The sequence below is a fragment of the Lissotriton helveticus genome, chromosome 1_2, assembly GCF_964261635.1.
Source record: "Lissotriton helveticus chromosome 1_2, aLisHel1.1, whole genome shotgun sequence".
Classification (NCBI taxonomy): domain Eukaryota; kingdom Metazoa; phylum Chordata; class Amphibia; order Caudata; family Salamandridae; genus Lissotriton; species Lissotriton helveticus.
Window position 1 is genome coordinate 38,555,515 of NC_136058.1, and position 27,423 is coordinate 38,582,937.

Sequence of the window (27,423 nt, forward strand, 5' to 3'; positions counted from 1 at the left end):
AACATTGTTTCTAATCAGTGCATGTCTTTTAAAATATACATAGAGTGGGTTTTTGCTCTACCCAGATGAGTAGTCTCTTTCACTTCGTATTATTAGCTGCTCAGTGTATTGTTCCGCCTTCTTCCACAGAAATGCTTAATGGACTAATCCATATCTACAAGGTATACTCAACCATCACGTTATTTATTACACAAGTTCTTTATCTTCTGCTTGTATGCCTGAGAGACATCATCCATTTTTGCTACTTTCTTTTCGAGCATTGTCAAGGACAATAGGTCTGGCTTTATTGTGCTGAATAGTATTTAAGCATTCATCGCATGCCAATAGCATTTGCGCATGCTAGTCTTTGCATTTGTTAGCATCTTAAAACCAAGGCATTAGGCTTTGCCAATGCTTGTGAAAATAAAACTTCTATTTTTCACATAATTGATGGTGCATTTCTTCCTTTTTTGTTGTTAAGTAGGGTGATGTGTAGGTTAATGTAAATAATGGTTCTCGACTCTCTTTTAACTCGATGAAGATTGGTCTAGACTCATGTCCTTGGTTCCCTCCTCCCACCAGTAAGGTTAGAGATGTTGTTGGCTCTCAGTGTGAGGTTGGATGGTGCAGATATCTACAGATCTAAATATTACACGCACTGATGTCCAAGTAATAAACAACAGATCTTTCGCCTTGGGTTCTTGTAGTGTAGTTTTTTGCAGCCGTCACGTTTCCATCAAATGTTTACTTGGATCATTTTGGCTTTCTGAAGCATGATAATCCCAGAGCTGTTGCCTTTCAGAAAACACTGAAAACGTGGCTCTTAATTCAATAGGCTGCATGTGTTTTCGCTCGTGGGCCTTTAGATAGGGTTTAGCTCTGGGCGGCCGGCTATAGTGCCTTGATGCCCTTGAGTAATTGTCTAAATCAAAATGATACCCACATGTAAATTTGCATGTGCGACTGTGTGTATACTACAGTGGCAGTGGTCACGGTGGTGTGACTGTGTATATTACAGTGGCAGTGGTCACGGTGGTGTATGTTAATTTAGCATTTAAAATCGGTCTGCTAGAGCAATATATGTCAAGATCATGTTAAACTCAAATCGCAGTAAATTCCAAGGTCTTGTCATTGCTGGAAATAACTGGTAATTATGTTTTTGTTGTATGAATTAGGCAAAAATATAGTAGATGACGAAATGATGGCAGCCGCAACAAAGATCCAAACATTTTATAGAAATCGGAAAAAATACCTTACATTTCAGGAAAAGAAAACAGGTTTGGAAACAATTGGTGACAGAAATCAATAACTCAATCCTATGTTTGATTTTCATATTGATTTTATGATGAGGAATCATTTTGTTCCTAATTGTTGCAAAATCATTCTTGAAGCAATAAATCTAAATTTTCAATTTGAAATGCATGGTTTGTGAGCAATTACGTGTTGTGGCAAATCTGCTTCTTTTTTTGGTAAATCATTCTGAATTGTGCATACAAGTAATCAAATGTGACCGTGTGTTTTGTATATTTAATACATTTTGTAAACATGGACAAACATTGGAAGAGTTTAGAAAGGACCACATCGATGCTAATGTATAGAATGTAAACTGTATTACTAATTCCCTCCCTTCCCTGTCCATTATGCATTGAAATAATACCAAAAAAGGAGTAATACCAAAAAATAAATGTTGTTGTAGGTAGGTCAAATGCAGTGCGTACTTTGAGACAATGGTTGCCGATGAGCGCCACCAGCACTCACTTTTGGGGACCAGCACTTATTTTTTCTCATTAGACTTTTCTCAAGAGGAAGAGAGGGAAAAACACACTAAGGGGAAAGATGGGAAAGCCGTCACAAAGGGAGAAAGCAGGATCCTGCAAGAGTGAGATAAAGGAGCTGGCAGTGGATTGAGGTTTGAGGTGGGTTAAAAACTTCTGTTTTACTCTGCAGCACGCTGATGGTTAAAAGTGTTGGCTGCAGGCTTCTGAGCACAGATGTGGGCACTGGCACTTATTCTTTTAGAAATTACGTGCTGGCCACAGCTTCAGCAGTGCACAACGAGTGTACTGAGTTATGTCTCCATAAATGAAGGTACAAGTTCCAAGCCCCCAGAAATAAGACAAGATTCAGTGCTTGTGGGGGAGGTTTGGTGGCACCTACTATGGCTTTGCCATTCCTTTGGCTCTTCATCCGTGGGCATTGTTTACCTGCCTCATTCTCTATTCCTTCTCAAACCATTTCAAACAGACCAAGTCCTCCATGATAGCCTAATTGTCTGATTGTCTTTTGAGATGTTACATTAACCTACAAGCGGTTCTTAAACCTCCACATCTCCTACTCTCTTATCTCTGCATTACGCTCTTTCTTAAGATACATGAAGGATGACCTGCTTTATTGTTTCACTCAGACTTTTTGCTGGGGCTTCTCTTGCTGAAAGTGTACTATGGGAGCATTCATGTAAAGCACACACAAATGTTGTAAGTTCTACTTAATACTCTAAGTCCTTCTAAGCCAAGACGTGGTCTGACATCAGGTACAAACACACTAAGGTTCCCTGCATGCAAGGTAATATTATGCCAATATTCTGGTGCATATCTAGGGCAAACATCTTAACACATGTTAAAAACACTATAAATAGCAGGGGCAAGTTCCCTACACCCCATAAGAAGACACACAAGCAGACAAGGCATTACAAATACTAAAAGAGGATTGTCTAAAGAAATCACCAAAGCAAGCCAGTCATCCACATACATGTGTACTATTGCAAGCACACGTGCACAACTTGGGGAGAGGAGTTGGCCTAACGGCTAGGGCGGTCGACCTTGAATCTGGGGAACCGGGTTCGAGTCTCAGCAATGATGCTGAACATCCTGGGATTCTGGGCAAATCACCACTTAATCTCCCCGTGCCAAACAACAAAATATGAATGTGTCCTCATGTAACGCAACTCGTGCTATGTTAAGCGCTGTGATACCCCATACCGGGTCAAGTTTGTGCTATATAAAACTCTGTTAAAAAAAAGCAGACGGAGTGAAGTCTCTGTTCCTAAATAAATGTGTGAACGATGGGAAGGAAGAGGATTAGGAGGCACACATATTCACTTTTCTATGGAGATTAGTTCCCATACTGCAATGTCCATCAGAAGAATGTGTTGCTAATCTGAATGGGTTGAACCTTCTTCTGAAATGTAACCCCAACAATCTCTGTAGAGGAACAGTTTGACCGAAATCTGTAGATACCAGGCCTCTATTAAGCACACCGGCTGCAAATGTAAAAATATTTTAGAATCCATGAAAATTCCTGTTAAAGAATATCATGGTCGGGACCTCACAACTGACTTAACCACAGTGGATAAATCAAAACCTTCCCTGCTGCCACACAAGAACAGCAATCCAGGTCACAGTCTTGCATCATCTACGCATAATTAGCCGGTGTGCCAAGGAATGCCCATATAGCTATGTCTAGCCAGCTAGTTTACCAGAATAAGAGGTTATTTTCTCTACTCAAGATAAGTTGTAATGGCAAATGGTTATGAGGGCCCTGCTTGCACCATTTTGTTTCTATGTACCTATTTTGCTTATGGCCTTCTTATTACTCTGCTAGCATCCATTGTTAAGGAATTCTACTCTGGTCTAGCCAGCTCCCACTGTAGACCTGTGGTATAAATGTCATTTAAAAATAAAATTGTGCTATTGGTCAGCCAAATTAGAAATGTGTGTGTATTGGAAGGTATGGCAATTCAAAGCTTTTATGCACAATACGATTAGAGCTCTTTTCTAGGCTCCTGGTTCCAGTTCGCTCATTAAACCCCAGATAGACCTAACGCAGCGTACGGTAAATGCTCCGTGAGGTTGACCACACTCAAGGCAGTCAGAGATCTCCATTTCTGTCTTGGTTGAATCCTGTACTTTGGAGTGGTATAGATTTTGGATCATGGTAGGTATTGATGCTGCCGGGGCCAAGGTAATGTCCAGAGCTGTTTCTGTATTAGTCATATCAATGTCCTTTTCCAAGTATGCCTATGGACTACAGCTAAACCTTATACATATTGCAAGGACTAAGCATCGGGTGCCCGCTGCTGAAATGATACATCGTTGGGTCAGCCATGCTGAGAAACATTTATAGCTAGATCTGTGGGCTCCTCTGTGATACATGGAGCCACCCATTGTGTTTTCAGGAGCAATTGCCGGTCTTTGCAATAGTCTGGGCAAAGAAGAGTTGAGTAGACCGAGGAAATATAAGTTCTTCCCCAGAGTTACTCTTTCACTCCTGCCCTCTCCAAATGACCCGCGTAGCCCCCCTTCTTAATTTTCATACAGTGCCTAAACTTACAGCGTGTTTTAAAAGAAACATAACTAAAGTCAGGATAAGCTAGTTGGTCTGCTGACGGTCAGATCATGGTGCGTTTGCTGGGATGCAATTGCATTCAGTTTTATAAAGTGATGTTTCATCTTGCGTTGGGTTAAAACATTTACTCCGTGGGATGTTCCAGGATCTGCAGGAGGGGGTTGCTGGACTAGAACTGCACAAGTCACATTGGTAAGTGGAATGTACTTGTGAGTTAACATCACCTGCAGATTGTGTTTAAGTACTGAAATGAAATTTCGATCATATTTTTCAAATCATATCCACAGTTGTATATGTATTTGGAAAATGCTTAGCATTTTTAATTACTGGTGGCAAACGTTACCTACTGTAGGAGGGTAGAGTACATAATAGATTAGCTGTTCTAGCAGAGAACGTTCAGCTCTCATGGCCTCTGTGCAAGTACAAAAGGATGACTAATTTATTTGTCTTCAGCCTAAAAACATAAACTTGACAGGAGCAGGAGCCGGAAAGCACAGAGAGAACCGAGAGAAATGATTAGAGTGAAGGCAGAGAGTTGATAAGTAAAGACAAAACACAGTTTTCTCTATTTGTTGTTATTAACTGATTATTTTCAATGGGGGAGGAGGGTTCGAAAAGGTAAGTGAATTTGAGCATTTCAACTTAGATCGTATTTTGTTCACAAAAATGAAATGGTACATTTTGCATGCTTGGTTTGTATGCTGGAAGGCTCAATCGTGTGCACTTGCCAGAGAATGAAAATATTCCATGAAACTCCCTACTGAATAGTTGGAAAGAGAAGCCCGGTTGATAGTTTAATGTTGAATAGGCATAATTCTGCTGAAGGACAATCATTTAATTGAAGGGCAAAGGAAAACAAAGGTCACACGCTGGCTTTTGGAACTCCTCCTATTTGGGGTGCCAGATTGGTTGTTAAATCATAGGCCACCTCAATGATTTTCCATCGCTTGCAGTCATTAAGCAAGCAACAGGGATGGAGTGGCTGTAACAAATGCAGAGTGTGCAAAGGCGCTGTGGAGTACTGGCTACTATGAGGCTCAGCTGGGCGCATGGGCTTTGAGAATGGGGCGGCCAGCAGAAGGTTGCCCACAGCTAGCCAAGAATGAGACTGGGAAGGGTGAGGACAGGCAGTCAGGCAGTCAGGCAATCGATTGTCAGCAAAGGAATGGGACCCCAGAGGCTGCTGACGCGTATCATGAGCTTCTAATGCTTCTCATAGTTTTCAGCCATGCTCTCAGCATCTCTTTCCGGGGTGCTAGGCTATGCTTGAAACTTGCGCCATTCATTGCTGCCAGGGGTGAATGTTTCAAAGACAACAAGGGTCCTCAGGGAATAATGATAAACAGAAAAAATAATTTTACAGACCACAATCTGTACTATAATCAAGTTTCCAGACCCAGCCGGGTGAGGAAATGTTTAATTTAAAGATAGAAAAGGAGTGTGGTTGACCTGGAGGTGGTCAGTTATAAACACTTTAGATGGGGCACAGTCCTGTACCTATCCATCAAAGAAGAAAGTGTAGCAGAGATGCTACGAAAGTAAGAAAAACTTTACAGGCAAGGAGTTTGGAGCCAAAATGTCGCTTGTGAGTTAATGAACAATGCAAAAACAAGTTTCGACATACAGTATTTACAGAATGGCATACAACTGAATTTTCTGTAATACTGTTAAACCGTCAACGTTTCGATCCCCTGGCTCCTAATGAACCGGGATCATCATCAGGACTATTAAATCATTTGCCTGTTTCTAGGAATGCCTGTGGAAAATGAAAAAGGAGAAAAAGAGTGGAGAACATAAGGCATCTGCCTACAAAAGTAAAAAAAATATACAGACATATACATACAGTTTGCGTGCCGAGGACTACTTACACTATGCAAGCTTGTGTAGCTGACCTGAGGAATAGTACTCATAGTTGTGGAGCCGTCCAGTGAATTGAAAAAACCGGATTCAGTAGTGAACGTGGAGGATTGTGAGCTAATGGATGGAATACTCCTGTTGTTTGTCGGAGTTTCGGGTGAATGGGTGCCTATCATGCACGTGGGGTATTTGTCATAGCGAGCAGTGCCTCCAGTAATTAGACTATATCGCGACCGCGCAGTGAGCGTGTTGAACCATGACCTATAGGTGTGACCGAATTGGCCAGTGAATATGTACCATGCACAGGCGGGGTGTCAGGTCTGAAAAGGAAGGACCTCCGTGTACACGTATATCGAGTGACTTATGTACAACCAGTACTGACCTGCCGGGCAAATTGTAATATCCTGGTCAGGCACTAGAGTGGTCAGAATACCGAGGAAATTGTCGGTACCTGGATAAGGAGAGATAAATCATTAGCTTAGAGGGTGGTGCCTATTGTGTAACTAAACCACGTTGGTGTTGAAATTAGCGGTTTACCTGGTTGCGAGGCGGGGAAAATAAAGCCTCAGAGTAGAGCGAGCCTTTTTGATATCACTCGTGGAGATAACTTGCGTCCTAGTTAGGGGCGAATATTGTTCCAACAACCGGTGGGCTGGAAAGAAACAAGGGGGAAACGAGGTTAAGAGAATGGGCGGAGGGAAACCTCGGTCGGGGTTTCCAGGTTCGCCCTAGGGCATGCGCTTACCTTTTGTTGCCACGGGAGTTGAGGCGGGATGACGGCGAGACTCGGTGGTCTCTCTCCGTGTCTTGGCAGCATCGATGCGCTGTCCGAGTGTTGTTGCTCCACCGGGGCTTAAGGCATGGGGTGGACATGAGAAACAGAGGAGGGACTAGGTGTTCGCTTTCTCTGTGGTCGCCATTTTGGAATGGGCAAGGACCGAGACATGGTGAAGGGACTAGAGTGCGCGCAGGACTCAGGTGGTGAGGGTGTTGTAACCTTCGTGGTAGTGAATGTGCAATGTGAGTCGGCCATATTATAGAGGCCACCGCAGTGATAAGGTTAGGGGTGCATTTGAGAAAAAATCCTCGTGATGGTGCGACGTACTCCTAGAGTAACCTCAGGCCACATTATGTAGCCCACTATATACATAACGATTAATTTTGTACAATGTTACTGCTGGAATTATTCAATAAACATTTACATTTACAATGTATTCGTGCATAATTACTGCAATGGCATCTGGAGTGCGTATTGGAGGTGGAGCCTCTGGAAATTCATATACATTTTGCAGTTACATGGCAATCAGTCACATTTAGTAGAGTGGGGTCTAGAGTACAAATTGGTTGTGGAGCCTCAGAGAGTTCAGCCATTTCGCAATGTCACTAAACCAAGGGTTATGTTTCTGAGAGACTGAGCAATGATCAGATCAGAGGAGGGAGGTCCAGTCCTCCGTCCGATTTAGGCCGTTGTGGATAGAGTCCAAGAGTATTATGCACTTCAATTCTTCTTTATTAAGGAGGCTTGTCATGCTCCCTCCTCTTGGGGGTAGTTTTAGTGCCTTTAGAATTGTCCAGCGGATGTCATCCTCGTCATGGTTGGCCTCAGTGAAGTGCTCTACCAGCGGGGCATTCGGTGTCTTGCATCTAATGCGACTTCTGTGCTGGCAGATGCGGGTCTTGACTTTTTGCGAGGTTTGGCCCACATATACTTTTTGGCATGGGCATTGAATGAGATACACAACATTACTCGTATTACAATTGGTTAGGGTATTGCATTGAAACTTAATGTTGTTAAACTCTAATGTCTTACCTTCAATGGTTAGATTACATACAACGCAACCCCCACATTTTACATGACCAACAATGGGGGACAGTCCCCATCTAGATTCAAGAGTAGAGAGTTGTACAGGGCCGGGGAGGGCTGCTCTCACCAAATGGTCTTTCAAATTCTTGCTTTTTTTTAAAGCAAAAAGTGGGCGTTCGATCTTCAAGATGCCCGCATTGATGACAGGCCAATGTTGTAGGATCATCTTTCTTAGTTTATTTGATAACGGAGAGAAAGTTGTTACACACGCTATCCTCTCCTGATCTTTCTTGGGGTTTGGGACAAGTAAAGTTTCTCGGGGACGATACCAAGCTCTTTTCAAGGCAGTCTTTACAGTCTTTTTGGGGTAGCCCCTGTCTCTCAGTTTGTTAGCCAGAATGGCACTCTCTTTGAAGTAGTCCCCCCTGTTTGAACAGTTTCTCCTAATTCGGAGGAACTGAGAGAAAGGTAGCGAGTCTCTTAGGGCCCTTGGATGGTTACTGGTATATTCCAACAGTGTGTTTCTCTCAGTGGGTTTTCTGAACAAGCGAGTGAGCAGTTCTCCCTCATGATGGAAAATCGGTAAATCCAAAAAATCAATGGAAGATTTATCAGATGAGGATGTGAAGTTCAGGCCCGAACAGTTATTGTTCATCCAGTGCATGAAGTGGCGTAGAACATTGACGTCAAACTTCCATAACATGAAAATGTCATCAATGTATCTACGCCACATGATGATACCGGTGAAGAATGGGTTGGATGGTGCCAGAATAACCTGTCTCTCTATTTCGTCCATAAATAGTATGGCCAGATTCGGAGCAAAAATTGCGCCCATGGCGGTCCCCTTGATTTGTTGATAGAAGACGCCCTTGAATGAAAAGAAATTTCTAGTAAGGAAATTTCTAAAAGTTGACAGATGAATATTGTAGGTATGGCATGTGGACGTTGGCGTGTGTCCAAGATTCTTTGTATGACCTGGAGTGCGGCAACCTGTGGTATATTGGTATATAGAGCCTCCACGTCCATGGTGCACAAAGTGTCAGTAACTGGATTGAAAGGCTGATGTTCAATCAAATTAATCATGGCCATGGAGTCTCGTACATAGCAAGGTGTAGAAGGGACAAAGACTTTAATGAAGTGGTCAACAAAGGCACCTAACGGTTCTAAAATTGACCCGCAAGCAGATACAATGGGGCGTCCTGGTGGTGTGGTGATATTCTTGTGGACTTTGGGTAACGTGTATATAACAGGGGTCCTGGGGCTTTTTACGTTTAAGTAGTTAAATTCCTTTTTGGTCAAAAAGCCTTCCTCCACTGCATCCAATGTAACCTTCCGTATTAGCTCCTGAATTTCTTTCGTGGGGTTAGATGCTAGCCTAAGATAGTGATCTTTATTGTCCAGCTGTCTCTGGATTTCTGCTGTGTAGGTGTCTTGGTCTTGTATAACAATACCACCACCTTTGTCAGCACTTTTGATTACAATAGAGGTATTAGTTTTAAGGGAACTAATGGCTTGTTTCTCCTTAAGTGTGATATTATATGGTATAAACCTCCTTTGTTGCTGTAAGTTTGAGAGGTCTTTAAGAACCAATTTCTCACATGCCATACCTACAATATTCATCTGTCAACTTTTAGAAATTTGCCTTACTAGAAATTTCTTTTCATTCAAGGGCGTCTTCTATCAACAAATCAAGGGGACCGCCATGGGCGCAATTTTTGCTCCGAATCTGGCCATACTATTTATGGACGAAATAGAGAGACAGGTTATTCTGGCACCATCCAACCCATTCTTCACCGGTATCATCATGTGGCGTAGATACATTGATGACATTTTCATGTTATGGAAGTTTGACGTCAATGTTCTACGCCACTTCATGCACTGGATGAACAATAACTGTTCGGGCCTGAACTTCACATCCTCATCTGATAAATCTTCCATTGATTTTTTGGATTTAACGATTTTCCATCATGAGGGAGAACTGCTCACTCGCTTGTTCAGAAAACCCACTGAGAGAAACACACTGTTGGAATATACCAGTAACCATCCAAGGGCCCTAAGAGACTCGCTACCTTTCTCTCAGTTCCTCCGAATTAGGAGAAACTGTTCAAACAGGGGGGACTACTTCAAAGAGAGTGCCATTCTGGCTAACAAACTGAGAGACAGGGGCTACCCCAAAAAGACTGTAAAGACTGCCTTGAAAAGAGCTTGGTATCGTCCCCGAGAAACTTTACTTGTCCCAAACCCCAAGAAAGATCAGGAGAGGATAGCGTGTGTAACAACTTTCTCTCCGTTATCAAATAAACTAAGAAAGATGAACCTACAACATTGGCCTGTCATCAATGCGGGCATCTTGAAGATCGAACGCCCACTTTTTGCTTTAAAAAAAAGCAAGAATTTGAAAGACCATTTGGTGAGAGCAGCCCTCCCCGGCCCTGTACAACTCTCTACTCTTGAATCTAGATGGGGACTGTCCCCCATTGTTGGTCATGTAAAATGTGGGGGTTGCGTTGTATGTAATCTAACCATTGAAGGTAAGACATTAGAGTTTAACAACATTAAGTTTCAATGCAATACCCTAACCAATTGTAATACGAGTAATGTTGTGTATCTCATTCAATGCCCATGCCAAAAAGTATATGTGGGCCAAACCTCGCAAAAAGTCAAGACCCGCATCTGCCAGCACAGAAGTCGCATTAGATGCAAGACACCGAATGCCCCGCTGGTAGAGCACTTCACTGAGGCCAACCATGACGAGGATGACATCCGCTGGACAATTCTAAAGGCACTAAAACTACCCCCAAGAGGAGGGAGCATGACAAGCCTCCTTAATAAAGAAGAATTGAAGTGCATAATACTCTTGGACTCTATCCACAACGGCCTAAATCGGACGGAGGACTGGACCTCCCTCCTCTGATCTGATCATTGCTCAGTCTCTCGGAAACATAACCCTTGGTTTAGTGACATTGCGAAATGGCTGAACTCTCTGAGGCTCCACAACCAATTTGTACTCTAGACCCCACTCTACTAAATGTGACTGATTGCCATGTAACTGCAAAATGTATATGAATTTCCAGAGGCTCCACCTCCAATACGCACTCCAGATGCCATTGCAGTAATTATGCACGAATACATTGTAAATGTAAATGTTTATTGAATAATTCCAGCAGTAACATTGTACAAAATTAATCGTTATGTATATAGTGGGCTACATAATGTGGCCTGAGGTTACTCTAGGAGTACGTCGCACCATCACGAGGATTTTTTCTCAAATGCACCCCTAACCTTATCACTGCGGTGGCCTCTATAATATGGCCGACTCACATTGCACATTCACTACAACGAAGGTTACAACACCCTCACCACCTGAGTCCTGCGCGCACTCTAGTCCCTTCACCATGTCTCGGTCCTTGCCCATTCCAAAATGGCGACCACAGAGAAAGCGAACACCTAGTCCCTCCTCAGTTTCTCATGTCCACCCCATGCCTTAAGCCCCGGTGGAGCAACAACACTCGGACAGCGCATCGATGCTGCCAAGACACGGAGAGAGACCACCGAGTCTCGCCGTCATCCCGCCTCAACTCCCGTGGCAACAAAAGGTAAGCGCATGCCCTAGGGCGAACCTGGAAACCCCGACCGAGGTTTCCCTCCGCCCATTCTCTTAACCTCGTTTCCCCCTTGTTTCTTTCCAGCCCACCGGTTGTTGGAACAATATTCGCCCCTAACTAGGACGCAAGTTATCTCCACGAGTGATATCAAAAAGGCTCGCTCTACTCTGAGGCTTTATTTTCCCCGCCTCGCAACCAGGTAAACCGCTAATTTCAACACCAACGTGGTTTAGTTACACAATAGGCACCACCCTCTAAGCTAATGATTTATCTCTCCTTATCCAAGTGCCGACAATTTCCTCGGTATTCTGACCACTCTAGTGCCTGACCAGGATATTACAATTTGCCCGGCAGGTCAGTACTGGTTGTACATAAGTCACTCGATATACGTGTACACGGAGGTCCTTCCTTTTCAGACCTGACACCCCGCCTGTGCATGGTACATATTCACTGGCCAATTCGGTCACACCTATAGTCCATGGTTCAACACGCTCACTGCGCGGTCGCGATATAGTCTAATTACTGGAGGCACTGCTCGCTATGACAAATACCCCACGTGCATGATAGGCACCCATTCACCCGAAACTCCGACAAACAACAGGAGTATTCCATCCATTAGCTCACAATCCTCCACGTTCACTACTGAATCCGGTTTTTTCAATTCACTGGACGGCTCCACAACTATGAGTACTATTCCTCAGGTCAGCTACACAAGCTTGCATAGTGTAAGTAGTCCTCTGCACGCAAACTGTTTGTATATGTCTGTATATATCTTTTACTTTTGTAGGCAGAAGCCTTATGTTCTCCACTCTTTTTCTCCTTTTTCATTTTCCACAGGCATTCCTAGAAACAGGCAAATGATTTAATAGTCCTGATGATGATCCCGGTTCATTAGGAGCCAGGGGATCGAAACGTTGACGGTTTAACAGTATTACAGAAAATTCAGTTGTATGCCATTCTGTAAATACTGTATGTCGAAACTTGTTTTTGCATTGTTCATTAACTCACAAGCGACATTTTGGCTCCAAACTCCTTGCCTGTAAAGTTTTTCTTACTTTCGTAGCATCTCTGCTACATTTTCTTCTTTGATGGATAGGTACAGGACTGTGCCCCATCTAAAGTGTTTATAACTGACCACCTCCAGGTCAACCACACTCCTTTTCTATCTTTAAATTTAACATTTCCTCACCCGGCTGGGTCTGGAAACTTGATTATAGTACCGATTGTGGTCTGTAAAATTATTTTTTCTGTTTATCATTATTCCCTGAGGACCCTTGTTGTCTTTGAAAAATTTGATTACCCATGGTCCAAAGGTACTTATTGGGTTCCCTTGTTAAAATAAAAATGGCCAGGGGTGAATGGTCAACAAGGTTGTCTTTCAAAGGGCGGCTGTCGCCAATGTCAGTAATATCAGGGAATAGAGAAACTTGCAGCCACAAATGTATTCTGTTCATTCATTACCTTAATGTGGGCATACAAGTTACCAGGATAGGAAAGCACAAACTCTGGCAAAATTTAAAAACATCTAATTGCAGAGCTAATTAAAACTGGAGTATAGTGAAACCTGTCTGACCTGTCTGTGCTGGATCTGAGGTGCTTCTGGGAATGAAAGAGACAAGTTTATATATTTTGTCCTTTAAGATTATAATTAAAGATCCCAAGGATTGATTGTGGAAATGGCTTGGCCACCGAGGAATGCTGGTTCAGGAAGGTATGATTGTCACTGGTGCCAAAGGCCATGGAGGGGTCCAGTATAATAGACACTACAGCCTGAGCCTTGTTTGATATTCTGAAAGTGTCATCCCAGAATACACTTTACCTGTGATGATCTTCTGAAAGCTAGGAGTAGGTTTAACGAAAATGCTATGGCCTTTCAACCACAATTTGATCAACCAATTTTACGATCATATGCATAGTGGTATGGCATGGCTGGTCATCTTTATACATGGGTGTGTGTATGTGCTTCCTATGTATCTGCCAGTGTATACATGAGTGACTGTAGTTTCTTAGGTGTCTTATGGCAGGTTGCTTACTGTGTGCTTTGGTCCTCTAGATGTGTCATCCTGTGCTTTAATGTATGTAGATCATGTGTTGTGAATGCCTATTAATGTGTTACTTTCTATATATGGATGCCTATAGATGTGTTCTGCAGTGTGCATGAATGAAAAGAGACGTGTTAACCAGGCTGCATGGATGCCTATAGCGGTGACTGCCGATGTGTGTGTTTGCAAGCACTATAGAAACCAATGTTGGGTTGGATTTGTCAATGCTTAGTCTGCTTCCTCTCTTTGATACTTTAGAATCTAAAGAGATACTCAGATTACGGCCCGAGGGACACTTGCGGCCCCCTGGTCAAGAGCAACGCTGGACGCTGGACAGTTGTTTACTTTACTGAGCACTTACTAACATCCATAAACATGTTAAATAAACGGGCAAGCGTTTATTTACATGTTACCGAAAGTTAAAGTAAGGAAAGTTTCTTAAGTGTCCAGAACCGCTCATCTTTAGAAACGCCTTAATTTTTAGACATCAAATGTGTATAAATAAGATAAAGTCTCTTCAAAGTTTAAAAAAAGTATATTCCATTAATATAAAAAAGCGTTTCACCTCCGTATATCTGATCATATTGCTGCATTGAGAGGTATTTTTTTAATGACTTTTCAAACCCATTTGGAAACATTCTTGCTTCCACCCTCCCAGACACAATGCCAATCGTGAACTAAGACGTGAGACATATCTCTTTTGCACCCTGTGGGTGGCCTGGGTTGCTCTTAAACATTGACAGTATTATCATTTATTTAATGAAATGCAAGAGAAGGTGTTGTAATGCACACATCTTGAACTCCTGTATTCTGGGGTTGTCTAATATGTGATAATGAAGACAAATGAGGCAAAGTGAATATTTCATTTGCTTAGGATCACACAAGTTGGTTAAGCGGAGAAGCCAGGATTGATCCCAGGTTTTCTGATTTAACATTGTGCAGTCCAGCCACTAGATGTGCATGCTTCGTTTCCCTCACACCAGCCCACCTTACACACATTGCTCACCCCGACCTACACCTTGCTGGCATAAGTGCGGCCCTCAACCACTTGGTCCCTGGGGAAATATTCGCGAGTACCCATCCTTTAGATCCTGCCTTACTTTGCTAAGTGCTCTGAAGCTGCCCTAGTAGGCACCAACTCACGCTATGTAAACAACTCTGCTATCAATAAATTATACGCGGGAAACACCTGTCTGGGATAATAAATGTAGATAGTGATGTTCCTGTTTTTGCTAACAAAACAACTCTGATTTACAAGGTCACTGGAGCCTTGCAAACAAATGCTCCATCTTGGCAGTAAGTAGGAGAAATGGCGGCTTTTATGACAAGCTTGGCTGTATAAGCTGCCAGCTCGCGGATGAAAAATGGCCTGCTCCACGAGCATTCATCTGCGGACAGGCACGCGAACATTATTGGGCTGCAAGGCTGGCACGGAAGAGGGCGAACGCTTGGACAATTCTGCAGAATGCTGCATTCTCATTGACTTTCAGGTGGCATGTCCTCAGACGCATTCACAGTGGCGAGGAGTTTATATATTTTTGGGATTGACGAAAAACACGATGGCAGATAGGAGTGAAACTTTGAGTGAATTTGTAAGAGAACTTCTGTGATTCTGATGAATCATTATATGACATTCCAAGCTTGCTTTAACCAGTTTTTGAAGAAAAAAAGATTAAACAGTAATTGGTATTTTTTCTAATTGGCTACTGAGACTTTAGTCGACTTTTCTTTCAAGCAAGTGAAAGTGAACTCATTATATCTGTTTGACAGTGAAGTAATAATAATTGTCCACTTGGGTAACATGGGTCACTGGTGTGTGCATTATAATTTTCATCCAACTAAGACCACCGCTTGCGTTAAAATGTCAAGCTATTTTGTTACATCGCTGAAAATGTAAGTTAGCTGAGAACTTCAGGACACTTTCAATAAAAGCTGGTTTAAAACCATGCCGTGTTTAGCCCACACTTACTGACATCAAACAAATAATACCAAGGTAGATTCCAATAACATCCATTCAATCAATTAGGGGTTGTAAAACGCGCCCATTCACCTGTGAATGTGTCCAGGCGCTGTGAAGCCTACGGCAGAGGGTGGAGGTGAACAGCCAGGTCTTGAGTCTCTTCCTGAATTCCCATAGGGAAGAGGAGGTTCGGAAGTGGAGGGGAAGGTCGTTCCAAGACTTGGCAGCATGGAAGTGAAAGGAGCAGCCTCCATTGTTGCTTCAGCAGCTGCAGGGGGATGAGCGAGGGAGAGGGAGGCTGAGCGCAGGTGTCTAGTGGGTTGGTGGAAGTTCATTGGTTGATGCAGTGGTAGCTCCTCTGTTAAGGCAGAGGAGCGTCGCCCCACTGCTTTTTGCAGTGGAAATAAAGGGAAAAAAATGATAACCCCTTGACGTTATTATAATTTTATTTGTTCCTGTTGCGGCATCTTGCAGGGGGATCTGCTCTGCTCTCAGAGCAGGGGGGAGGAGTGGTGGGCACTCTACGAGTGCTCAATGACTAATTGGCTGTCCAGCTTAGGTGAGGTCGGCCAAACAGTCATGCATACTTTGCATGTTCTCAACCCAGGCTGCATTACAGCTTCGGTGGAGAACATAGCCAAGCTCCCATTCCCTGTTTGAGTGCTGGACTTCTCCGTTCAGACAAAACACAACGCTGCGTTGCGATTGACTATGGGGAGCCTGGGAGCTCGGGTGAGTCCTGCTTACTATTTGCACAGAAGAGGACGGAGAAGAGGTGGCAGCTGACTGAACCTGAATTTGTTTTTAAATCCATCCCCCCACCCCCCTTTCTCCTCCCCGCACCATTGCTGCATCCCAGGAGCAGCTGCTACTGGGTTGCTGTATGGTGGTCCTTGGCTGTTTAGGGCTCTGTAGGTGTGGATCAGCATCTTGAACTGACATGTCTTCTGAATGGTCAGCCAATGTAGCTTCCTGAGGTGGAGGGTGATGTAGGTTTGTTTAGGGAGATCAAGGATGAGTCAGGTCGCTGAGTTCTCTATGGTCTGTAGTGTTTTTGAGAGGTGCGCAGTGATTCCTACTTATTTCCATTGGCCTGCAAATAGTCCTGCACTCTCACTCCACAATCCGTTGCTGTGGAGTGAGCTAGGTTACATATTGGGCTATACTGATGGCGCGCAGAGTTACCTGCTCAATTACCATAGTCACCTGGGCCCATAAACATACACACTTTGAACAGGTAATCCGGCCTTTACAATTTGCCAATCAGGATTGTATTCACTTTAGGACTTATACCTGTACACATTGACTTACCAATCCTTGTCACCTGTACCTAAAGTCCTAAGGGATCGAAAGGTGTTAGAATAATAGGTAGAAAATAACATTTACCTTCATAAATAACCACAGACTCTGCAAAGTTTTAAACATTTTATCTATGCAAAGTCTTAAATGTCAGAGTCCATACAAGCGAAGGTAAATCCTTTTCAATTAAGAAAATAATAACTAATTCAATGATATGTAGAAATATTGCGAGATTTCTTTTAGGCATTGATACCTGGGAAAGGTGAGAAAAGGAAGCAGTACAATGACATACCACATAGATTATATTTACCTAGAATGGTGTGAAGACCAACCCTGGCCACGGGCTGGGGCAAGAAACACAGGACTCCCAACAGTTCAGATGCAAACGAACAGGACAGGTGCAGATCAGGACAGGTGAGGACCAGGACAGGGCAGATGCAAGTCAGGACAGGAACCCTCAGCTAAGTGCAACACCAGCGTTACACCCCTCTCTGCGGCTAACTGTCGGACCCCGATTGGGTTATTAATTCTTCTCCCTCAGCAATTCCCGATTCTTCTGACAGAGTGCTCTGCCAGCACCTCTGCTCTCGATCTATAGCATGCGTTGGGTCAGTGACAGGTCAGCTACTCGGGCAAGTCGGACAATCTAACTAACTAAGCCTACCTTAGTTATACCATTTTGCAGGGCAATGAGGAGAGGTCATCACACCATACCAGTATGAGATCATTTCATTCAAAAATAATGATCAATGTTCCCGCCCATAATTCACTTTCTCATGGATTTTATTCCACCCAGCAATTAATGTTTCAATATTATACACAATGTATTTGATCAGTTCCTCTTGAGGGGTCAGGCGGTCATCTTCCCAGGAATATTACAAGTAAGTCAGGACTTGGCTGCATTTCAATGCCAATGCTTCAGAGATTTTAGAGTTCCTCTGCGCAGACGCAGCTCTTTCAAGATGGAATTCAGAAGCACTCGTCAGGCCCAAACATGAGCGAGCAGCAAAGTCAAAGAGAAACAATTTAGAACAAAGAAATAAATGAATGCTCTGTATACCACTTCTCTCTACTATATTCTCATTACTTTATTTTAACTATAGCATTAATAGTTAAGCAGAACAGACAAAGTTTAGTTAAAGCAGCAGCAGGTGCTTTAGTATGTGAAACATGAAGAGGCCATCTTTAATACTTGTGCGTAGCTGCAAGAAATTCCCCCAAGCAAAGATACGTCACACCACGTAAGTGTGGCAGACGCATGCACAGTAAAGTTCCCACGTTTTTGGCGGCCATTTTAGGACACTTAGGTTACTGTTAGTAAAAGCACATTGTCAAGCTTTCCCTAGCTACTAGAAATGTTGTGTGGTGTAATTATTAGTAAGAGAAAACATATTGATTAATGGATTACTTGTTATTTAAGAGGATTGAATCTGAGCAAGTCTCTTTACGTATGAAACCTTGCTCCATTATACAATGCCATATTACTCCGCTTGCCCTCTAATCCATTTACAATCCTCCATTAGGTTTTTTTCATTGGGTTTTGTGTTCCTTGATGCCTGCTACTTTTGTCTATTCGTTTCACCTTCATGATGTCAGTGATAAATAGGTATAAGGGAATGGTGAAAGGCTATGATACAAAAACAACATGAGTAAAAGATGGAGAAAAGAAGCGAGAGTGAAGAAAGGTAGCTAGAAAAAGAGAAACAATACAAATAATCAATAGAAGGCCAAAGAGAGAAACCAGTTCAGATAGAACGATCAATAAATGGGAATGAGGGGATATGGAGTTTGTCTCCAAGAAAGATGGGGGTGCCTCTGTGAAGCTCTGCAGGTACTGCCCTTCACATTGCTCATAAAGTGGATGGTGGAGCGGAAAAACATCTACAAAGAAACCCCTAGACCAGAGGAGCACACCAAGCACTTGATGCTTCGATCCAAAGTGGCGTCGCACCCAGCAGCGGATGGCGAGGCGGAGTGATGGAGGGGCAATGAAAGACCCTCGAGGCATGTGCCACCAGAAAACAGGTCCAACATACCTTACCTTCAGGCTTCTGTTCGTTTTTTTGAGTGAGAACTCTTGAGGCTCGAAAAGAGACAAGAAGAGTTGCTCAGGCCGGGCTCACCTGGGATTCTTGGCTGTAGAAAGAGGGTAAACACCCCACTGGCGAATGGGATTTATAGGGTAGGAGTGAAAAACTAACTAATGCAGGCCTACTTTCCAGAACTGTGATGACTTCCCTCTAGACAACTCTAGATGTGTTCCCTTGCACCACAGGAGGACTTAAGCAGTTTAACCATCTCTGAAATAACTGACTCTCAGCGCATGGCCTCTAATTCAGTTAAGGATAAGGCAACTGAAGCTCGGAGAAACATACAGACTGCTAACCTGCAACCCATCCTCTCCAAAAAGCTGCAACTAAAAAGGAATACACAAATACAGGGCCATCAACCTGAGAATTGAGTCCACATTCATAACGTCGCGGAGTGGGCTGCTGCCCCTTGTTTATTTTAGAACTGACCACTCAACAGGCATGACTTCCCACATCTCCATGGCCCTCACCACCTGAGTAAAAGTTAATCTACATTGTCTGGACTTTTATTATTGAGTATGCCTCATCACTATCATTAATCATCATTGTTTATAAGGATGTTGGGCAAGAATATTCCAGACAACCCACCTACTCTTGAGTTGTGACGCAAATGCCAACCAGAAGCATTTCATGAGCGGAGGGGAAAGGCAGCCAGTAATAACCATTTACTGCACAACCTGATGTTGAAATCAGCTCAACCGCTCTTATTCACGAAAGAAGTTACTGGTAAACCACAAAAGCCTCAGAAGTTCAGGACATGATGGCACATGATGATGCTTTAGAAATCATTCACAGAGAATTGACGGGGCTCAAAGTCTGTATATTTGTGGTTAGTGATAACACCTTTGAAAGAGCTTGTCTGAAATCGCTTCCATCAGATGAAAGCTCTCGACTTTCAGGACATTCATCACCTTGAAGAAGCACTAGCTCGCTAGAATTGACCAAACGGTTGTGTAAGCCACAGACTGGGACTGGGGTTTTTGGCACAAGGCAAATGAAATAACAGAGGACAGAAACAGACCAGACAACTTATGCTTCTCAGGCATTCTGGAAAAAAGGAAGGAGTCAACATCATGACCTTCATTTTGTGGTTCATACCGAAAATCACTAAACTGGAGTTCAACCCGCAATTAGAACTCCAGAGAGCTCACAGGATCAGGTTTCGGATTCGCCTAGGCACAGACTCTCCAACACAAATTATTGTCTGCTTTTTACGCCACTATCAAACACAAGAGGTTATCAGGAAGGCCAAACAGCAATGTGTTTTTCCTTTTGAGGGTCACAAGATCCACGTGCACCAAGGTTTCTCACATGAGGCAATGCAAAAACTGAAGTGGTTCTTTTCTCTTAGAACACGGCTGAAGCAACTTGACATCCGTTATGAACTTTTAGACCCTGCATTTATGCTAATTTCTAAGGACGACTGCACCAAATAATTTGCTGACCCAGCTCAACTGGAACAGCTGCTGCATAATATTGGACATCTCATATGGAAATGACCCCTCTGCTGGCACAAACTATGCCATGTGAGAACTCATTTATGGAACAATTGAGCCAGTCTGTGTTACAGGAAAGAAATAGGCTGGAAGATGTAACCAGGAAGTTGGCATCAGGACAGAGTTATAACCAAAGGGACTTGAAACCCACACCGCGTGACAAGTCATCACTGCTCCTGGCCACAGATTTGTGATTTTGAAAAAGCACACACCCAGGCAGACTTAGGCTACAAGGAACTGGCTAAATCACAACACATTTGTGTGAACACATTATGATAAATACACAAAAAGAACAATTAGTACAACAGACTGTTATGATATCAAAAAATATATTTTTAATTTTGATTTCTTTTAAAACATTATAAAAAGAAGAGTTAGTGAATATCACTTGATTATGTATGGTGTATATAGTTATGAATTTGATACATTGATAATGAATAACAATTCCATGGTATATTGATAAAATCAGAACAGAACAGAAAAGAAAACAGTTAAAATTCAGTTTCAGAGTTATTTCTCCAAATTTTTATTAGACTTGGGCTGTGTCAACGCGTTTCGACAATCTTTTGTCTTCATCAGGACTTTTTAGAATATGCAGCCACTTTTTCTCTAAACAGAATAAAACAATATTTTTAGATAAATATTTGGCCAACACTTTCTAGGTTACAGTCAGCAACTCTTATTTTAAATAACCGAGGGTGACCAGCAAATTACAACAGTTCATAACAGTCCATTGATAATTAAAAATATTATACATCCGCTCTAAAAGAGTCAAAAATAAAATCATTTTCTTAGCCAGACTTGTATTTACATATAGGTGATAATACAGAATCGCAGAAACCAACAGAGCGCACTCATTTTATTAATAATGACTACATTATTCTATATCTGAGTTCTAGAGAAACCAGATGGGTAACCATTGTCTCAAGATGATAGATGAAACAGGGGGAAGATAGGTATATGGCGAGGCGGGAGTTTTTATAAAAAAAATTTTTGTCTACATATGTTATCTAACCATTAGGGGCTTATTTTTCTTAGACAAGATCAAAAGTCATTGAGAGAATTGTCATCCTAGTCTTGTTATAATACATTATTAAGTAACCAAGCAAATCGCAGTATATATTCACCATTATTTTGTTGCAGCTATTCGAAAAACTGGAGTTGGGAGTGAGGCACCTTCTCTATACTAGATGTGGACGGTATGTGATATCTGTTTAATAAAGAGACAAACCATATTGGAATTTAAGTTTCTTAATGCATATTTTAATTTTACTAAGCCAAACGAGTTTCCAACTTTGACCCCTATTTTTTTGTTTTTTTATTATTCATTGGAGGTTTTACCTGATATAGCAGTATTCACTGCAAGCTTCTCACCCCCCTCCTCTGTTAACTTCTCATGAGTCTTCAGCATTAAATAAGGCCACGACTCGATTTCTGTAGCCGTAGGTAAAGTAGCAATCCACTTAATCGTTACAAGTGGGAAAGTTCCTGTGCAAATACAACATGAATAGACTCAAATCTATTTATTCCGTTAATATTGCTATTTATTAGTCTTAGGTAATGTTCACTGTTATTATTCTCTACTTCTTCATAATTTACCTTATTTGTTGGATATAGTTGTTCTAAATCAGAGAGTGCGTGTTGAAGACTCGGTATCTGTCAGGAGCTGCGATTTTTAGGGGCGTGGTTCAGCTTCGCCGTACCCGGCGTCTTACGAATAATTTTGGTCGAAGTTAGGGCTACTGATTGTTATACTCTTCCAGGATCATTCTAAAATAAGGGAGAGGGAAAGAGTAACAGTCATTTATTGTTTATCCCTTAGGTTTGGTCGATGGTCGGTCCAGTTAATTAGAATCCTTTCGCCCTAGTCCCTTAGTGTTTTGTTTACCTGGCGGATTCAATCCGATTTGATGAACGGAGACGCAGGCGTTCTTATGTTTATTTGCTTTCCAGGGTCCTATCGCTGTACGGTGTCCCCGCAAAGGTATCAAATGCGTTATGCCGGGTGCCCGTTACGGTGTGGTATTGGCCCAAGATTCTGGGGGAGATATAAAAAAGAAGAATATACTATCCTTAGTGACTATTTTATGGTTACTAATCATTAAGTCCCCAAGATGGAGCCTCACTGAAGCGGCTTCCAGTCCAAATAGAACACGGTAATCTGCAGAGGGGCAGGTATAGCGCGGAGTTGAGTCGGCTCTTACCGTGTTCGGGATAGCAAGATTCGGCGCGTCTCCTTCCGTCAGGGCTTCAAGCGATTGAATGAAAGATCACGAGAAGTCCTTCTTCTACTTCTTTAAATATAATTCCAAAGGATGGCGCATCTTGGAGAAAATACATTTGCAAGAAAACCAAGGTGGCAATCAAATTCGAAAGAAACGTGAGGTCTTTTGGATCTTCACCCTTGGGACGTTTGACCAGGGTTTGAACCAAGATCTACCCTGGGAGAACGCAATAATCTAAAAACATAGTTAATCGTTATTAAGCGCATTCCCCACGACCTAACTTCAAATATCTAATATTTGAATATTTAATTATTGGTCGCAGAATTGGGGCATATGCGTTTAAATCTTGAGACCCGCCCTCCTCAATCTTGAGGATTAACCTATACTGTGAATCAGGTAATATCCTTTTAAATTCTGAGCCCGCCTCCTCCTTTGGAATTATATTTAAAGAAGTAGAAGAAGGACTTCTCGTGATCTTTCATTCAATCGCTTGAAGCCCTGACGGAAGGAGACGCGCCGAATCTTGCTATCCCGAACACGGTAAGAGCCGACTCAACTCCGCGCTATACCTGCCCCTCTGCAGATTACCGTGTTCTATTTGGACTGGAAGCCGCTTCAGTGAGGCTCCATCTTGGGGACTTAATGATTAGTAACCATAAAATAGTCACTAAGGATAGTATATTCTTCTTTTTTATATCTCCCCCAGAATCTTGGGCCAATACCACACCGTAAGGGGCACCCGGCATAACGCATTTGATACCTTTGCGGGGACACCGTACAGCGATAGGACCCTGGAAAGCAAATAAACATAAGAACGCCTGCGTCTCCGTTCATCAAATCGGATTGAATCCGCCAGGTAAACAAAACACTAAGGGACTAGGGCGAAAGGATTCTAATTAACTGGACCGACCATCGACCAAACCTAAGGGATAAACAATAAATGACTGTTACTCTTTCCCTCTCCCTTATTTTAGAATGATCCTGGAAGAGTATAACAATCAGTAGCCCTAACTTCGACCAAAATTATTCGTAAGACGCCGGGTACGGCGAAGCTGAACCACGCCCCTAAAAATCGCAGCTCCTGACAGATACCGAGTCTTCAACACGCACTCTCTGATTTAGAACAACTATATCCAACAAATAAGGTAAATTATGAAGAAGTAGAGAATAATAACAGTGAACATTACCTAAGACTAATAAATAGCAATATTAACGGAATAAATAGATTTGAGTCTATTCATGTTGTATTTGCACAGGAACTTTCCCACTTGTAACGATTAAGTGGATTGCTACTTTACCTACGGCTACAGAAATCGAGTCGTGGCCTTATTTAATGCTGAAGACTCATGAGAAGTTAACACAGGAGGGGGTGAGAAGCTTGCAGTGAATACTGCTATATCAGGTAAAACCTCCAATGAATAATAAAAAAACAAAAAAATAGGGGTCAAAGTTGGAAACTCGTTTGGCTTAGTAAAATTAAAATATGCATTAAGAAACTTAAATTCCAATATGGTTTGTCTCTTTATTAAACAGATATCACATACCGTCCACATCTAGTATAGAGAAGGTGCCTCACTCCCAACTCCAGTTTTTCGAATAGCTGCAACAAAATAATGGTGAATATATACTGCGATTTGCTTGGTTACTTAATAATGTATTATAACAAGACTAGGATGACAATTCTCTCAATGACTTTTGATCTTCTCTAAGAAAAATAAGCCCCTAATGGTTAGATAACATATGTAGACCAAAATTTTTTTTATAAAAACTCCCGCCTCGCCATATACCTATCTTCCCCCTGTTTCATCTATCATCTTGAGACAATGGTTACCCATCTGGTTTCTCTAGAACTCAGATATAGAATAATGTAGTCATTATTAATAAAATGAGTGCGCTCTGTTGGTTTCTGCGATTCTGTATTATCACGTATATGTAAATACAAGTCTGGCTAAGAAAATGATTTTATTTTTGACTCTTTTAGAGCGGATGTATAATATTTTTAATTATCAATGGACTGTTATGAACTGTTGTAATTTGCTGGTCACCCTCGGTTATTTAAAATAAGAGTTGCTGACTGTAACCTAGAAAGTGTTGGCCAAATATTTATCTAAAAATATTGTTTTATTCTGTTTAGAGAAAAAGTGGCTGCATATTCTAAAAAGTCCTGATGAAGACAAAAGATTGTCGAAACGCGTTGACACAGCCCAAGTCTAATAAAAATTTGGAGAAATAACTCTGAAACTGAATTTTAACTGTTTTCTTTTCTGTTCTGTTCTGATTTTATCAATATACCATGGAATTGTTATTCATTATCAATGTATCAAATTCATAACTATATACACCATACATAATCAAGTGATATTCACTAACTCTTCTTTTTATAATGTTTTAAAAGAAATCGAAATTAAAAATATATTTTTTGATATCATAACAGTCTGTTGTACTAATTGTTCTTTTTGTGTATTTATCATAATGTGTTCACACAAATGTGTTGTGATTTAGCCAGTTCCTTGTAGCCTAAGTCTGCCTGGGTGTGTGCTTTTTCAAAATTGTTGTTTCCCTGACCCAGGAGTCGATCCTTAACAGGGGGTCCCTGATACTTAACTAAGATTACCCACGGTTGATCCGTGTGGGGCTGTTACCTTTTCTGTTTACCCCCCTTTTTCTGCGCACAGAATCGAAGAAACTTTATATAGAGCGTTTCACTTATTGTACCTAAATACATCCTCACTTCAACTAGGAATAATAACGATCTAGTGAATCCACCTCACCAACAGATTAACATACACCGCAAGTAATAGTAATCACAGAATGGCAAATCTCCAGACCTTCGGGTTCTCGGACGAGGACTTTGCAACTTTAGTAGGGACTAATGTCAATTTTGGTGAAAATCAAATAGGTAACCAACATAACCATAGCGAATATAGTAAACTTTTAGACCTTCGGAAAAAGTTGGTCAGAATAGAAGCCCATGGGGAGTTTATGCTGAACTACCTCAAGAACGGCGTAATCCCCATGGGTTTAAGGATTCGAATTATCCCAGGACTCTTTGTAGACATCAAGTCCTTTCTAATAAAGTGGAGCATGATAGCGAGCCGCTGCTCAAGAGACCTGATGATTTTAATCATCTCCACATCAAAAGAATTAGCAGCTGATATTAGGAAGGAAATAGAGGTACTTGAGGATAAACTAAAAAAGTCTACTACCCTAGATGAAGCAGATAAACAGCTGGACTCTATCAAAAAAGATATATTATCGTTCTCTGATTATTTAAAAAAAAGGAAGGAAAACAAGTTCATAAAAGATAAAAGATTTTACTCGGTTGAGAAAACTTATCCCTATATTGTGGAAGGCTTTTTCAATTGTGACCCAACTTCAGGCGCCCAGACACACACTTACCAACACAAGGTCCAAAATTTCTCAAATTCATCTGGGTCAGATCTAGACTCAGAGGAAGAAGGGTCTATGGGCTATCAAGATGATAGACCATTTGATCCTAGGAATGGACAGAGAAATAACCGCCGACCTTTTTTAGGTCACCGAGGGGGGAGAGGGAACCGCCAAAGAGTCAGGTTCCAAAACCACTCGAGAGGCAATTACCAGTCAGCTCAATACACCCCGGAACCTCAGAGATACTTGGAAACAAGGAACAAACAATACTGGCGGAACGGGATGTGATCCCGATTTTTAACTTATCCTCCCATGTCCTTGGCCCTTCAGATGTGTCCCTTCTAACTAAGGGCTTAACTTTTGTCCCTCATGCTCAAGTAAACATCTTCGAACTCTATCGCGACATTCATTCATTTTTACGAAAAATTAGACTAAAAAAGTTTTTTATGATGAATGATTCATTGGAATTGGATAATATAAGCAACAATATTGTATCTTTACCCTCCACCTTCACCCCAACCTTACAACAATTAGGTCCCGAAGTAGCTGTTTTCGAGAAGGTTATCATCAAAAGACTAGAACAGGCCCTTAAGTTTATCCCTAAACCAAAATACAATATATCCAAAGATGAGCATGACTCCCTTGAAAAATTGAAAAATGACAACACGATCGTAGTAAAGAGTAGTGACAAGGGTGGAGGGATAGTCCTTTTGGACTGTACCATATATGAGGAAAATATGCGAAAGATGCTTAATGACACAAATTTCTATAAAAGGATCCACTCGAATCCTACGGAAAGAATAGTCAAAACCATAAACAAACTAACGACAAAAGCTTTAAATGAGGGTATCATAAACAAAAAGGAATTCGAATATCTAAATAATTCGGAAAGAAAAACCTCTTGCATATATGGATTACCCAAGATCCACAAGGATCAAACAAATCCACCCTACAGGCCAATTGTTTCAACAATTGGGACTCCGTTGGAAGCAATTTCCAAGTTTTTAGATCAAGTTCTACGACCGTATATCTCATTGTCACCATCTTACGTGAGAGATACAGGCGACATCATTAAAAAAGTGGAGAATTTGCCATTCAATGAGGGCAGAGATCTACTTGTGACCCTAGACATAGAGTCATTGTATAGCAATATACCTCAGAAAGAAGCAATTGAAGCCACCTCATGGTTTATTGATTTACATCAGATCCCTTGCTGCAAGACATTCATTGAAGAATGTCTGACTATGGTTTTAAAAGAAAATTTCTTTGAATTTGGCAGTGATCTATTCTTGCAAACCAAGGGCGTAAGCATGGGTGCTTCAATGGCGCCCT

At 41.8% G+C, this 27,423-nt stretch overlaps 1 protein-coding gene across 1 annotated transcript in view; it reads left to right on the top strand.

Moving 5' to 3' along the window:
- ERICH3 (glutamate rich 3) overlaps positions 1 to 27,423 on the top strand; it is a 594,366-nt gene that overhangs the window by 358,019 nt on the left and 208,924 nt on the right. The window contains exon 12 of the mRNA XM_078668660.1: positions 1,155 to 1,256. Coding sequence (XP_078524786.1) covers positions 1,155 to 1,256 — 102 coding nt within the window. The remainder of the gene's footprint in view (positions 1 to 1,154; positions 1,257 to 27,423) is intronic.